Here is a 15093-nt window from a genome sequence, read left to right on the forward strand (position 1 = left end):
GAGTTCTGTCCTCCCAATAAAATCAGCACTTTTATTATGTAGTATGCAGACCATATGATTATTTATGACAACTACCATGGGAAAAACTAGCCGATCCACAGAGGAGCAAGTTCCCAAAGCAGTTTATTCCTGAGTGCTGTACATCACGTGAGGCAAAAGGTGGTGGGACTTATAACAGTTTATACCCAGGTGAAGCATTCAGGCAAACATCTGAAATCACATTCTTCAGACCTCTGCTGTGCTCAAAACATCAAGAGCCTCTGGAGATGCCACATCCACCCCTCTCCATGGAGGAAGCTGCCCACCTCAGCTAGGTGAGTAAAATGCGGCCTGTGCTAAGCTTAGAAGATGTCTTTTCTTTAAAAATAATGGAAATGCTGTGTTTGATTTGAGGACCCCCCCTCCTGCACTGCTCTGCACTGCCGGCTGCTGTGGGTCAGGAAGGCCACCACTACCTCTGGGTGCTGGTGACTTCGGGCCGGGGCTTCATCCCACAGCCACAGGGGTGGGAGCAGCAGCCCACCGGAGATGCTAACCTGGAACCAATGCCACCTTCCAATCAGCTGCCCTTCAGCAAACAGCACCGGCCCTGTCAGCACCACGCCTCAGACATTTAGCTAGCTGCTGACAGCAGCTAAGAAGCCCCTGCGATTTGGAGAATGCAAACATGCTGTCCACATCCAGAGAAGCTCAGCAGATGCCTACAGCAATAAAGGTGAGGAGAATCTGCTCTAGAGCTGGGGGCCCCTTGTTCTTCAGTCATTCAGCTGGCCTCCAAGGCCCTCCAGCAAATCCTCAAAGTGAGGGAGACCCTGAATTCCTACAGGGGCATAAAAATGTTTTTTTTTTTTTTTCCCCCTCCTTATAGAAACCCAGCAGTCCCTTTATCTTTTTGATTACTGATACACTTCGGAAGGGTATTTTTATATAGCAGTCTCCAGTGCCACTAAGATCTCTTTTCTCAATGACACCGAGTTCGAGCCTGTCTCTATGCATTATGTTGTACTTGTAGCACCACAGAAGGGGTGTTGGTCACTGACAGCGACATACCTGCCTTTTTCCTTCCAATTTCCTTCCAGTTCCTAGCTCAGGACCACTTGTTTCCACGGCTTGTAAAGTCAGGGGGCTGCGTGAGATGCTCAATGAAGAGACACAAAAGTTAAATAGACTCAGTACCTTACAGAGTTACAGTCTAATAGAGTTAATGCTCGGTCTCAGGGATCAAAAAAAAAAAATACTAGATTTTGGAGAAAAAGAACCAGGGAGCATTGGAGCGAGCATCGAAGTGTTTCACACAGTTGGTGCGACTGCTGGAGACATCCCGTGGCTGAGGTGGGAAATGCACAGCCCCATGGGGGGAAAGGCTCATTCTGGGTCACTCACGAGAAGAACGTTACCCAAATTTACCAGCTCTTCACCCAAAGATGCAAATCCTTGCATACTGAGCTTAATCTGCTTTGCCACCTGCCTCTCTCATTCCTACTGTCCACCCTCAGTCATTCACCCAGGGTCTGTCTTCCAGCCTCGCAAGTTCCACAGCTCCCCTCAAACTTTTCTACTCCAATTTAATTTCTTCCTAATAAACCTATTCCAAGAAGAGGGGAGGGCAGAGGCACAGTGGAGTGGTAAATGCACATAACCCTCCTATTCTTGAAGCATATAAAGGAATACATGTTTGGCTTACGCAGACCACACGGGAACACAGAGCCCCTGGCAGGAGCAGCCTCACGGCCCCGTGAACTTTTCTCCGCGCTTGGGCTACAGCCAAACAGCCACTGCTACTACTGCGCTACTTTGCCCACGTTCAGCAGCTCACTTGGGTCAGGACTGCGGATCGTAACGGCCAACACGAAGAGCAGACTGGAAAAACAGAGCAAGAGGTCGGAGGAGGCTGAGGTTTCGTTCCTGAGGCTGGAAAGCTTCGGAGCGCAAAGCCCAGGAGCGTTTGCGTTTCATGCTGCAGCTGGAAAAGAGTTTAGCGTGAGGCAGTAAGTGCCTGGTAATGTTGCTGTAAATAGCCCGCCATTCCCCCGCCGGCACAGGGCAATCCCTTCCAGGTGCGTGCCCCTATAAAAACCTCTGGAACGGGCATCCTCCTGCAGGAACCTTCGGCGCCCTCCGTCGCAGCAGGTAACCGTGCTGCTGGCCCGCTAACCCTGTCTGCAGCGTGTTTTTTTTTCTGCTGACTAACACGGGGAACAGGGCTCGCTGTATTCCTCGATTGCAGAGAGCCAGGCCAGCCAACGCACTAGGGCACACCCCGCTCCTGCAATTTCATCAGGACTGACATTCGCTGCTGCTTTTCAGTATTTTGATGCATTTACCTTGTGGGCTCACGTATGGTATAGGTTTATAGTGATGTTCCTAGCGCTGATATTTATTTCCTAGCATTTTTATATATGCACACACACTATATATATATGTTATATATATGTGTGAGACTATATATATGTTATATATATGTGTGAGACTATATATATGTTATACATGTGTGTATATATACATATATATATTATTCAGTGCATGAGAACATAAGGATATTGCATGAACCCAAGGAAACACTGATGTTTGCACACAGCATGCTGTGCCTTAACTCACAAAGAACACAGTGCAACTGCATTGCCCATTGGAGCAGATGGAAGTGGCTTTTGCCAAATAATTCAGACTAAAACAGACAATGCTGTATAACTTCGTGAAAGAAATAAATGTTTCAGCCAAGCTGCGTTCACAGCTGAAGTGACACCGTATTGCTCACTAACCTACCTTTTCTTCCTTTTTTTTTTTTCCCCTCCATGTAGTCAGATTTAAAAAGATCTTTCCAAGCAAATGAAGGTTAAGAGGCAGAAAGTTTATTCTTATAGGGGGTAAGCTATAACTGTAAGGTTTATATTCATTGTTCAATTCACCCTTTAGTATTTTATTATCTTGTTAATTTAACATTTATAAATAGACATAACTTTGTCAATTGTTCTCTTCCTCACGTTCTGAAGAAATCAAATGTGATTTTGTAAGCCATTTTGTTCGTGACAGTTAAAGTCCATTAATGAAGTCAATACTAGTTTAAATACTTTGGAAACTACAAAGCTTAGATGATTTCCCTTCAGAATCACTTTGCAAGGAAATTAGCTGTGAACAATCAGAGCGTGCCAACAGTTTCTAAGGGAATAGATTCTGCTTGGCATATTATTATTACATTTTTTTTTTGGTAAGATGTACCATTTTCAATGAAATATTGATCAGAAAATTGTCAGAATAGTAAGAAGTGTCAGTTCTAGTCACACAGCAGAAACTTGACCATCTTACACACAGGGCGTGTAATAATGCAGACATCACCTACGTGCAATGAGCTTACTCAACACTGACTTGTCTTCAGGTAGTTTGTCATTTAAAATAATAACACAAAGCTGTTCATCACTGAGCCCGAGACGGTAATATACTTGAGTCCAGACTACACATAGTTTGTAGCTAAAAAGAAAACAACAAATTTTTACTTCAGTTCACGAAATGTATCATTAATAGTTATGGCAGCAGGCTGTATAAAATAATAACTTTCTATTTGCAAAAGTTACACCTATGAAAAGATATAAATGCTATAACATCTAGAAGTCCAGCCATAAACCAAAGCCCATTGTGATAAGTGATGTATAAATGCAGAGCAAATAAACCCTTTTCCCCCAGAACTGTCCTCTAGGAGCTCAGGCTCCTTATGGACTTAAGGACCATTCCAGGCTCACCACAGTGTTAGTACGATATGTTCAGAAGACTGTCTTCGGGTTAGTTTTTCTCCTGGCCACAGCAGTCACCAGTTATTACAGATTCTTCTATTTTCATTTCACACCTTGCCAATTACGTAAGCATTAATATATTTTCCCAGAAATTTCCTGTAACATTAAAACATGATCAGATTTTATTCTAGCTCCAGATATGAAAAAAGGCATTACTGAGAACAGGCAGTATACTTTTGAAAAGTGAGGCTGCATAGAAACCATTGCTGTTTTCTAAGGAGGCACATTATCAAAAGTGGAGGAAAAAAAAACAAACACATTGATGCACGCACTCAAATGCCAGGGAACGCTGTAGCTGCAGCATTATCTTCAGTCTCCTACCTGTCTACCTCCAACATATCTTAAATTATATACAAAAGATATGCAGCCAGAACTTGTTGCTAGCTAGATGGAAGCCCTCTGAGGGAAACAAACAAACAAACAACAAAAAACCACAAAAAAACACATATATCGGTAAAAATCAAAGTGCTTTAAAGCATTCTGTTTTTTAACAGTACAGAATCACTGCCACAACTTTTGAGCAAATGCATTGCTACAGGAGTCAGAACATAAATCCTGTCCTTGCAAATAAACAGAGTAGCAATAAGGAATATATCAGGTATCAGTAAAACTGCAATGGTGTCAGTATCATGTGTGCAAATAAAGCACCCACACAAGTCAGCAGTCACTCGGCCACTTAAAAAACTACCTGAAGGCACTGCTGAGCCTCCGGGACCCTGCCAAACCTCTCCCCCTTCTGTACAAGATATCCAGAGGAGCCCCCTGTGGTGTGATGCAACCCAAATCACACAACCCTGTCTGCAGGGCAGGACATGTGGTGGAGAGATCATGCAATCATGCCTTCTCGAGAACGGGAAAAGGCCAGTCATGGATAAAACTCAGCACGCTCCAACCATCATGATACATGGGAAGGGTGAATTTGAACAGCCTCTGGCCAGAGGAAATCAAGATCCAGTTTCATTTATGTATGTGTGTATATAACAGTGATTAAAACTCACATTAAGCAAAAAGTTTCATCGGCAGTTTTGTTTCTCCCCAGGCAGATTTAGATCCACCCCGGTTCCCAGTCACTAGATGGTATCAAACAGCTCCTTACGATGCTGGGTGCTGCCCACGTGCACTAGAGATGCAGAGCCACATGACACACGTGCTGTTCTCCAAAGCAGCTCACTGTTCCAATCTTCTCACTGCAATTATTTCCTGACTGCAATCTATGCACTGTGCAGTTCACTGCATCTCGGGGCAATTCAATTATCTGTTCTGCAGGAGAAGGCAGAGAGGTGAAGGTAACAAAAGCAAAACCAAGGCAAATTAACCAGTTTTATCACAGGAACGCCAAGTCCTGAGGCATGGTAAATGACACTGATAAAAAGTCTTAGATAAAAAGTCTTAGACACTGAAAGACAGTTCAACTTTTTCAGCTGTTGCTTCAACCTGTATGAACACCAGGGAGCTCAATGTGCAAGGAGCTCACTGTTCAGACCGATTAGCGGTATCAATTTAGTGACATTATGATAAATTGTTGTTGTTTGTATGATAAAATGAGAACTCTGACTGCATTACCAGAAAGTGCTTATAGCAATTTCCTCCTGAGTGGGGATGCCACCTCTCATCATGGTGTCCCGCCCCCTCATCGTGCCATAAAAACAAAATAAACAAAAAAACCCACCCAAACTTCTCACTTTTTTCTCCCTCCTATATTATACGGAGTGCCCTCAAGCTTTTCCCTCCCCTCTCTATTTCAGCTCTTGTGCCATGATCTCTGCACAGCAGCCACGGTTCCCCAACAAAATACAAAGAGTAATGGACTGCCAAACTGAGGAAGAAGCCTGTGAAGAGCAGTATGACTCTGAAAACTGCACTTGCAGCTCCACATGTGCATCATCAACAGCAGAATCCAACTCAGGTTTAATCCACTTTAAATACTGCTACTGCTATGGCATGCTAGTATCGCATAGTTTCATTTTCCTTAGTCTTGAAATAGTAAATGTTACCATCACTTTTCATTTTGAAGTCTATTTTTCTACTTCCCCCCCATTATCACATTAAATCTAGAAAAAAGTACTCTATCTCATAATTAATAAATATATTTTAAAAGGTCTCTGGATTTTATTTAGATATCTGAGGATTATTTCTCAATTACCATCAGAGAGATGATCATAACGTGCATTAATTGGGCTGGCACTATTGAAGCTGTGGTATTACAAAATTTCAACTCCGGCTAAACTGCTTGAACACCTACCATGGATTCCAGGCTGCCATCAATTAAAATCCATGCAAGCCAAAGCATGCTTTTTTGCAGCCAAAGTTAATTTTGTATCACCAAGCATATCCTGCTAATCGGCTACCTGCTCTGATGAGACATGCTAACATAACTGTAGTACTGACATTTACTGAACAGTATATCATGTATTTCAACACATACTTAAAAAGCGTATCGCGCAACCCTCCTTTTGTGGACATATGGTTAAAAAATGATAGCCACTAAAAAATGCTGCAATTTCTTCAATGTAAGATGTAAAACCTAAAGTGGAGACGTTTTACTTTTTGTAAAAAGAAGCTTAGCATCCTAGATCTCTATTGGTCATCCTCTTCTTCTAGCAGGCCTATCAAGTTAATTAAGGATATGAGTATAAAAAGACAAAAAATGCAAAAATTTGGTGTTTGTATCTGCTGCATGTAAACACATGCATATAAAATACAAATTTCATCTTCTCTCTCTCTCACAGATTCACCAGTAATTCTTAAAATACTGCAGAACTGGGTTCCCAGAGTTTCCCACTACTTTGACAAAGAGCACTATACTTACGCAGGCCACCAGATCGTCATCCAGGAATCCATAGAACACTTTGGAGCAGTGGTATGGCCCGGGGTAAGTATTCAACACAGCATCCAGAAGATTGACATGACAGAAAAGTCAGTCATGACAACGGCATACAAATCTTAATGAAGTTTCTTTAGCTGACAGCAGAAGCTTCCTTGTGCAGAACCAAGCTGTGTCTTCAACAGAAAGCTTTGCCTTATGGCTAATTTAATACCGTTTGGACTAAAACAACTGTGACATGTAAATGAACAAATGGTAAATTCTGTTTAAAATGTGCACCTTTAAGTGGAAAGGAGAAAAAAAACCACCAACACACACATCTTTCTATTTGTTAACCGGATGCAGATATTAAAAAAAAGTGTTTGGAAACAGATGGATAGAAGTGTTCAAGCTTCTTCCATGTTTCCAGTCACTGCTGGGATGCAAACAATCACCATTACTAGAAGGAAAATAAAGAAGAAAAATGTGAGAGTTTGTTGTGAGAGATTACATAAAGGAGTTTAAAACACGTATATTTCTTTTACAGAACAGTCTGGAATAACTCCTTTGCAGTATGGAAAACCATACTTGCAAAGAGGTGTGCTCCAGTCTTTGCTCTCCCTGCTCTGAAAAACAGAATTTTATGCAGACTCAGAAATGTGTCTTTAATGGGAACAGATGGTCAACTGATGGAGACATGAAAATTAGGATTTCAGAATTTTCCAGATCCACATTTATTGAAAAAGCTCACAAAAAATGGCTGAGAATTTCAAAATAAAAAAAGAAACGTATGGATAAGTGAAACAGTAGCTTATTTTGGTTATGTCAGAGCATCAGATCTCAAATTAATCAGGTGTCAGAATGCAGATGGTAAAACTTTCCAAGAAAACCAAGAGTGGCACAAAGTGGCCTGGTGATTCATTAGTTGTCAGCATTCCCAGAGCAGGTAGTCAGTGTTGTATTATGAAAAGCACAGTAGTTCAAACAGTAACATCACTCCAAAGAAGAGAAGCAAAAGGGCAAGTTAATTTCTTTGGCATCTGTTTATATTAATTATGAATAGCAAATAAATCGGCTGTTTTTTTTTTTTATGAACACCTGATAAGCAATACTTGTTCTCCTATGCAGCAGTAAACTGTCTTTGAAATTTACAGTATCATCAAGACAGGTGTTGAGTGGATAATTAAAAAAAATCCTTTGCAAAAAAAGAGTTCCAAAAATCTCTGCTGAAGCCCAAATCTATTTTATGACAATAAAGTATAACATTATTATAAACCATAACATGACTTTGTGCATATTGTTAAACCTCATTTGCTGTTCTGTGTACAGTTCACACCTGAACACTACCTGTCTTGAGCTGTGAGAAGAATCACAAAGTGTATAGATGTGTGTAGCAAATTTGTACCTCACAAAACCTGAAACTAAAAAGGAACTGGATTGGATTCATATAAAGAACAGGACACAATGTTTCTTTCCATATTATCTTTATGTTACAGCCTTTGGTGTTTTCCACTGTATAAAAAACAGCATAAAAAATCAAATTAAATGTTGTGCAGCTTAACTGATACGTGATACTGATATTTTAGGCACTGGCTTTATCTCAATATCTGGAATCAAATCAAGAACGATTCAACCTCAAAGACAAGCAAGTTTTGGAAATTGGCGCTGGAACAGGCTTAGTTTCCATTGTCGCCTGCATCTTAGGTTAGTAAATTCCTATTTCCTTTGGATTTCTTACAAAAGATAACCTAGATCTGCTCCTGTCAGTTTAAAGCAATGAAGCAACAGTTGAAATTAAGACTGTTTGACACTGCTTTTTTAAAAAATGAAAGTTATTGTCAAATACAGTTTTGTTAATAAAGTAACTACCCTAGTTATTGCTGAGGGGAAGGCTGGGGGAGGTTATACCGATAAAAGTTATACATAAATATGTTCAACTATATACCTATGAATTAAAACAAATTAACATTTTCTTTAGGAGCTTATGTCACAGCAACTGATTTGCCTGAAGTTCTTGAAAATCTCTCATTTAATATTTCAAGTAATACACAAAATATGAATATCCACAAACCTGAAGTGAGAAAACTGGTATGGGGAGAAGGCCTCAATGAAGACTTTCCTTCATCAACCTACCATTATGATTTCCTACTGGCAAGTGATGTTGTATACCACCATACAGCTCTGGATCCCCTGCTAGCAACAATGGTGTATTTTTGTCAGCCAGGGACAGTATTACTATGGGCAAATAAATTCAGATTCAGTACAGACTATGAATTTTTGGAAAAACTTAGCAGTATATTTGATACAACCATCCTAGCAGAATTTCCAGAATCAAATGTCAAGCTGCTTAAAGCCACAGTAAGAGAGAATTGAAAAAAACAATTACTGATTTTGATTTGTCAGCACCTTGCAGTTTGGAATGTGATATAGTATTACGGTGCACCCTCTGTGCATTTATGTCTGTAAAGTTGTAGTTGTATCTGAGTTTTGCATTATGAGTTACAAAAAAATGGGCAAGACAATGATACAGTCATTTGTCTTAGGTTCACACACACGATTTTGTTCAAACAGACCAATTTCACTCCACTGAAAGAACAATGTTAGTAGTAATAAGTTAGTAGAAAGGCATTAGCAGAATGCATTGATCTTCTCAGCTGCACTGAACTTCTGCAGTTTGTATGGTGAATTTCTGTTTCAGCAAGTTTCATTTATGTACCCTTGGAGAAACCAATACAACTTTTAGCTTCATTATTTGTTTTTATTAATTATAAAATAATCTTTTAAAGTATCAGAGTGCACATGGTGTTTTTTGATCTTCAGTCTTGCACATTTATTCTGTTGTCTTACACTTTTAACATTATTAAACATATATGTATAGCTTTACAATACCTGATTAAGATTTAACTGTCTGGCACTTTTATACACGTATCAGCCTGTCCTGATACTCAGCTTCACGTGGATTTTTGAGTTTGCCTGACATCACTCCAAAATGAAAATTTACAAGAGCACCTATGAATCAGCAATTCTGTTACATGTTGTAACAGTTTGAGAGGTTGAATTTTTCTTAAAAAACAAACAAACAAAAAACCCACAAATGTAAACTCTTGCAAACAATACAGGTAATGATGTCCCATTACTTTAGTCTAATAAATAAGTTTTTAGCTACTCTTGAAGTAGCTTTAAGGCCTTCATACAATTGGAAATGAAATTAAGATCAAACGTTAAAATTCATTTTACTGTAAAAAATACAGAGCTTTTACAGGTTTGCAGTTAAAATTAACAGTTAAGAATCTAATGTGCATGCAGTAAGCTTTTTCAGCCTAATTCCAAATTCCAAATCCTTCGTGTTGGCAGTTCTGGCACATCCATTGCCAGCAATGGGATGCACAGTAAGGAAACTCCCTGATGACTGGAGTTAGGTTAACAGGTATTAAGCTGTACCCAGGTGCCTTTACTGATAAATACACACAATTTAATAATCAGCATTCAGCAATGAAAACATGCGTTCCAATAGAAAGTCAAACTTATCTTTTCATATCCTGCCCGTATAGAATCGCTTTCGGTTTACAATTGTCACTTTTCTAGAATACACAATAATCAGGTGGATACATGACAGGAAGCCAGTTTTCAGTGAAAGTTGCACAATGAGTCCATCCAAGTAACTTCATTAGCTGAAGAGAAACAAACGTTAAAAGAAAGTGAGATGGATTTATTTAAACCCTTCCAACGAACACTGCATTCACATGAACATCTTACTTAAGAAGTCTACAATTAGAAAGGTAAGACCGGAGACCTGGAGATCTTTGAATTACTTAACCCTGAAGGGGGGAAAAAGAAAACCATTCCACACGATTTACAGTCTTTCAACTTAATGCACAAATATTTTGTAGGACAAAATTTTGTAGGAGTTATTGTAATTCCTATTACTTCCTCACCTATATTCTACTAGCATTATTTGCGATTAATACCACTAACAATAGCAGTGGTTAAAAATCAACATAATATGATTTAAATATACATACTTTTTTTTGCTAACTTTTTTTTTTTTTGTCCTACACTAAGTTCCAGAAGGTAAATCTGCTAAAAGTGATAGTTACAAATGAGATATTCTAGAAGGAAAAAAAAAATGGGCCAAACCACAAAAACCTGAATGAAGCTAAAGTGTTAAAGTTTGGCGAGTTCTACAATGTAAAAGATAAAAGGGATTATACCTCTCTTACTTTTAAACACTTACTCAGTAGTAACATTGCCCATTAGTTTACTAGATAAACCTTACCTGAATGCAGTTCTTCAAGTTGTCTTTCGTTGGCTTTTCTTCTGCAAGTTTTGTTGCAAACTTGAGACCTCTGCCATACATTTTGTTTACCAATGCATGCTTATAGGCAAAAGTTAAAACCTACAATGTGAAAACAAACACAATTTAGATATTTTAATATTTGAATCCTACAAGGCTTAGCAAAAAATAGCAGATTTTGCTCAGGCAGCAGAAGTGACTTAAAGTAAAACATATGCACAAAATAGTTTGCATTTTTCTTTGCAGGAAAACAGATGATTCACAGTAGTAGTTATAAACAAAAATTTTCTAGAGACTACTTCTGACTTCCTGAACACGTCCAACTTCAGAATATCTTATGCAATACAGATTTCATTATTCAAATTTTTTATTCACCACATTTCTAGCTTCTTTGGACTTCCATTTGCTAGAGGCAACTGTACGGTATAAAATAATTAAAAAAAAATAGCCAAGAACCAGTCAGGTGTATCTCTGACCCACAGAAACAAAGACCCAATTGAGAGTTTCGATTCCCAGGAAATGAACTTACTGCAGAAACAAGTATGAACATATATACTGAATGATATATATATATATATGTATATATGTATGAGTATATATGTGTGTATATATAAATACACATATATATACATACACACACACAGGTATGCACATAGTTATAAACAAGCAATGAAGACAGGTAAGCATGAAGACAAGCCTCAGATTTTGGTCAACTCCTCAATACTGATCCTGTATTAAGAACAGATTATAACAAAGCTTCCCCTTGATGATACAAACTCCAAAGAGAGAGTTTACAATACCTGTCAATGGTATAACCGGCATGTACAAACGTATGCGTCTACTTCAGAGTTAATGTAAAATAAACTAGGTTCTGAACACTCAAACAGGGTGTTCAGGGTGTTGCCAGATAGTTCATACCACTTCACCAGTTACAACACTAAGAATTAGTGCCAAATTAAGCACAGCTTCATACACTTCCTTTGGAAGGCTCATACTAAGTAGGTTTTATTATTTTTTTCCCTCAAATAGTGACAGCACCGAGATTGGAGAATATGGTATTAGTGTGGTTAGCAAAGTTTTTATGAAATCTGGTACTAAAGTTTACTATTCATTTGCTCTCGCTTAGTACAATAGTTATCCCTTTCCTCTCTGACTCCTCCAATAAAAGTCACATTTTCCCAACAAGGTATACTTAAAACATAGAATTGAGAAGCTAACAGAAACACTTCAAGGATGTTAGAAAATACTTTGTATTACAATACAAAAATGTACATACTTTCCAGAAATATAAATGTTAAGGAATCTGACATCCCTATCCTGTAAGGACTGAAGACCCTTCCTAATTTCAGCTACCTGAACACGCATATACTGAATGTTAATTGCACACAAAATTCTTTGCAGGATCTATGCTTAAAAGACTGAGCTAGAAGAAGAAATAACACGCTTAATTATCATGAAAGAAAAGGTGTAATTTTCAAGCTCTGAAGTATATGTCAAGCACTCAGAGTTGCTTGTTCTTCTGTCTTCAAGTACTTATTTTGTTCTGTTGAAGTATTCACTTAAGCTACAACAGCTTTTGAATACAATTCGTATTAGTTAAAACACAGACATATATGCAACAATGAGCTTACAGCACCATTCACATACAGATTTTCCAAATATCGCTATTGGAAAAGTATTTTGCATGCTGTGTTCTCAATCCAATTATTTTGGATATTTTCCTAGAGCAAAACACATCAGCAAACACTTCTGAATAACTGCTCAGTGGGTCCATTAGCAGACTAAATTAGTTAAACTAAACAACAAAAAAAATCCCTTCTGGAAAGATGATAGAACCACAAAACAAAAACAGAAACAAACAAATAAACCAAAATCAAGTGAAAGATGCATTGGAGCTCTCAGCAAATATAACATATTAGAGGCTAACCAAAAATAACGTCACTGCTCTATTAAGAAAACTCTTACCTGACCCTGTAAGTTTTGAATGGCTACTGAACATCAGTGATAAAGGCAGGAGGAAAGCCACTTGACAGCATTTCTTTCGTAACAGGGCTTCCTAGAGTTTTTGTGGCAAGAAAACAAAGCATTTTACGAAACACCCTTGCTCTGGCCAAATAAAAGTTTGGGTATTTCTACATGAAAAAAAAAAAAAATTCTGCTGGACCAAAAGTTTAAAACAATGCTCCAAGACTTTTTGATAAGAGATGATAATTTGTCTTAGTGCTTGATAAAAAAAAAAAGTCAGCTGTAAGCAAGTTAACCAAAACTACCAAAAGTTTGTTAGCACTTCAGAAGTTAAGAATAACATAATAGATGCTTTAAAACCAGTATGGATTTACAAGCAAAAAATTTAGGTAAGAAATAATACTTTGTAACTTGTGCATATATTGGTTAAGGTAAGCCTTATAATTAAAATATTGCAAGCTTTATAGTACCACAGTAATGAAGATAATGTTTCCTTGATATGTGTAAGCAAAATGTAAACTGGAGTGCTATTACGATATAACATACAGCTGCTATCAGAACGTATAACAACAGCAAATAAATTTATTATATACAAAAGCAGTTGCTATATGAAAGAGTAGAAATAAATTCTCAATATTTCATATTATTTCATAATTTCAGTAAACATAAAGGCCAGCTTTTCTAGAACAAGTGACATGGACCAGATTGGCCAAAGAACTATAAACAAAGGGTAATAAAAAAAAACAAAACCAATGTGCACTTCTAGAATAATGGGTTTGGGGGAAATCACTGTTAAATACTACATTCCCCAAGCTAATGGCCTGTGATAAGCATACTAAATGCCCGACCTGCAGAGGTAGTTGGATATTGAGCTCCTCATTACTTGCCTAAGTTGCTGATGGTTACATAGAGATGTGTATTTTGGATGATAAAGTTCTGAAGTGATCTCAAGACATCTGCAGGGCTGAAGTATTTTAAAGCCTGAAAATGCTCTTTAAAAACCAGTATGTTTTAAGTTCCTCAATACTAAAATACCTAATAAAACCATTCGTACCTTCATACCAATACATAGGAAAAGGAAAACAGACTTATATAATCAGTTACTTCATTATTTGAACTGTTCATTAAAACGTACCTACATTTACAAATAATTACAATGCTAGGTTACACAATATAACCTATAGATAACACACACTCCAACCACTTGTAAGAATATTGAAGTTGTCACGCTTATTACCAGCAATTGAGTTTCTTCAGGTTCATATATATCTATGGCAATAAACTAAGGTTTCTTGGCTACCTTTGCTGACTCTCTGCTCTATCAAATGTCTCATTATAAATAAAAGCAATATTCATACAAAAATTGACTCATTTTCTAGAGATGGAAGGAGTTCATGGAATCGAGTATACAGCAACAAGCTTTTGACAGTGACTGAATACGATCAGTTGGAAGAGACAGCTGCACCTGACAGTAATATGAAAAACACTCCAGGCTAAAGATGTTTAAAAGGCAGGATGGAAAGGTCTGGGTATTTTATTTGTTTACTTATTTTTAAACATGGCTTTTTCCGTATCCCCAAACAGCTAATTTAAAGGTTAACAGGCATTAAATTCAATAGATGAGTCAGTCCCAGTAACAAACAAGCAAATCCCACTAGTCTCCTGTAGCAGTTTTGTTTAAAACTGGGGATTTGGGCCAACAAATTTTGAAATTATGTTCTGAGTAGAAGAAAAATTTCAGAATTTATATTCCAATACTAAAAACAGCTAAAGCACTATCACAAATGTGTTAGCATGATCAAACAAATACTGGCTGAATAGAACTGCTTCAAGTAGGGTGTATTTGAAATGCTTTTGTGCACAGAGTACTTAAGTATTTTCTTTCTTGTGTCATTTAAAATTAAGCTTCAGAAACAAATGATCTAACTAGAATAGCTGAAAGTGTGAACAACAATGTACTCACTATCAAGAGTCAGCAGCAGCTTCCCTACACACTTGCTATAATGATGACAAGCATGACACTTCAATGGAAAAGAGGAAATTAAAGGAACTTAAGAATGCCCTGTGGTAACACACATGCTTCAACAGCAGAAGAGAGGTGAAACCAGTAGTAGCACTTGATTTACTAGAGGGTGAGCAGAAACACGTCTGTGTGTGATAACATTCTCAACTCACCTTTAGAAACAACATAAAAGAAAACATTCTCTTTTGGTTTTCAGAAATTCACTTAGCTTTTTAATTATTTT

General features: G+C 37.9%; 2 protein-coding genes across 4 annotated transcripts in view; one reads left to right on the forward strand and one right to left on the reverse strand.

Moving 5' to 3' along the window:
* Positions 1-1305: 1305 nt before the first annotated feature.
* METTL21C (methyltransferase like 21C) lies at positions 1306-9183 on the forward strand. The gene is made up of 5 exons (XM_040537830.1): positions 1306-2130; positions 5531-5691; positions 6515-6657; positions 8175-8292; positions 8567-9183. The coding sequence occupies exons 2-5, from the start codon at positions 5541-5543 to the stop codon at positions 8959-8961; spliced, it is 807 nt and encodes a 268-aa protein (XP_040393764.1). The 5' UTR covers positions 1306-2130; positions 5531-5540; the 3' UTR covers positions 8962-9183.
* A 147-nt stretch (positions 9184-9330) lies between these two features.
* Positions 9331-15093, reverse strand: part of TPP2 (tripeptidyl peptidase 2) — a 48848-nt gene continuing 43085 nt past the window's right edge. For all 3 annotated transcript variants that reach the window (XM_040537816.1, XM_040537799.1, XM_040537806.1), the window contains 2 exons: positions 10865-10984; positions 9331-10259 (listed from right to left, as the gene is read on the reverse strand). In XM_040537816.1, the coding sequence (XP_040393750.1) occupies positions 10170-10259; positions 10865-10984 (210 nt within the window). In that variant the 3' untranslated portion in view covers positions 9331-10169. The remainder of the gene's footprint in view (positions 10260-10864; positions 10985-15093) is intronic.

This window comes from Cygnus olor, chromosome 1 (assembly GCF_009769625.2).
Source record: "Cygnus olor isolate bCygOlo1 chromosome 1, bCygOlo1.pri.v2, whole genome shotgun sequence".
Classification (NCBI taxonomy): Eukaryota; Metazoa; Chordata; class Aves; order Anseriformes; family Anatidae; genus Cygnus; species Cygnus olor.

Coding starts and splice junctions, on each gene's coding strand:
- METTL21C (XM_040537830.1), top strand. CDS start 5,541: ATGATCTCTGCACAGCAGCCACGGTTCCCCAACAAAATACAAAGAGTA. Junction 5,692..6,514: donor AACAGCAGAATCCAACTCAG/GTTTAATCCACT, acceptor TCTCTCTCACAG/ATTCACCAGTAATTCTTAAA. Junction 6,658..8,174: donor GAGCAGTGGTATGGCCCGGG/GTAAGTATTCAA, acceptor CTGATATTTTAG/GCACTGGCTTTATCTCAATA.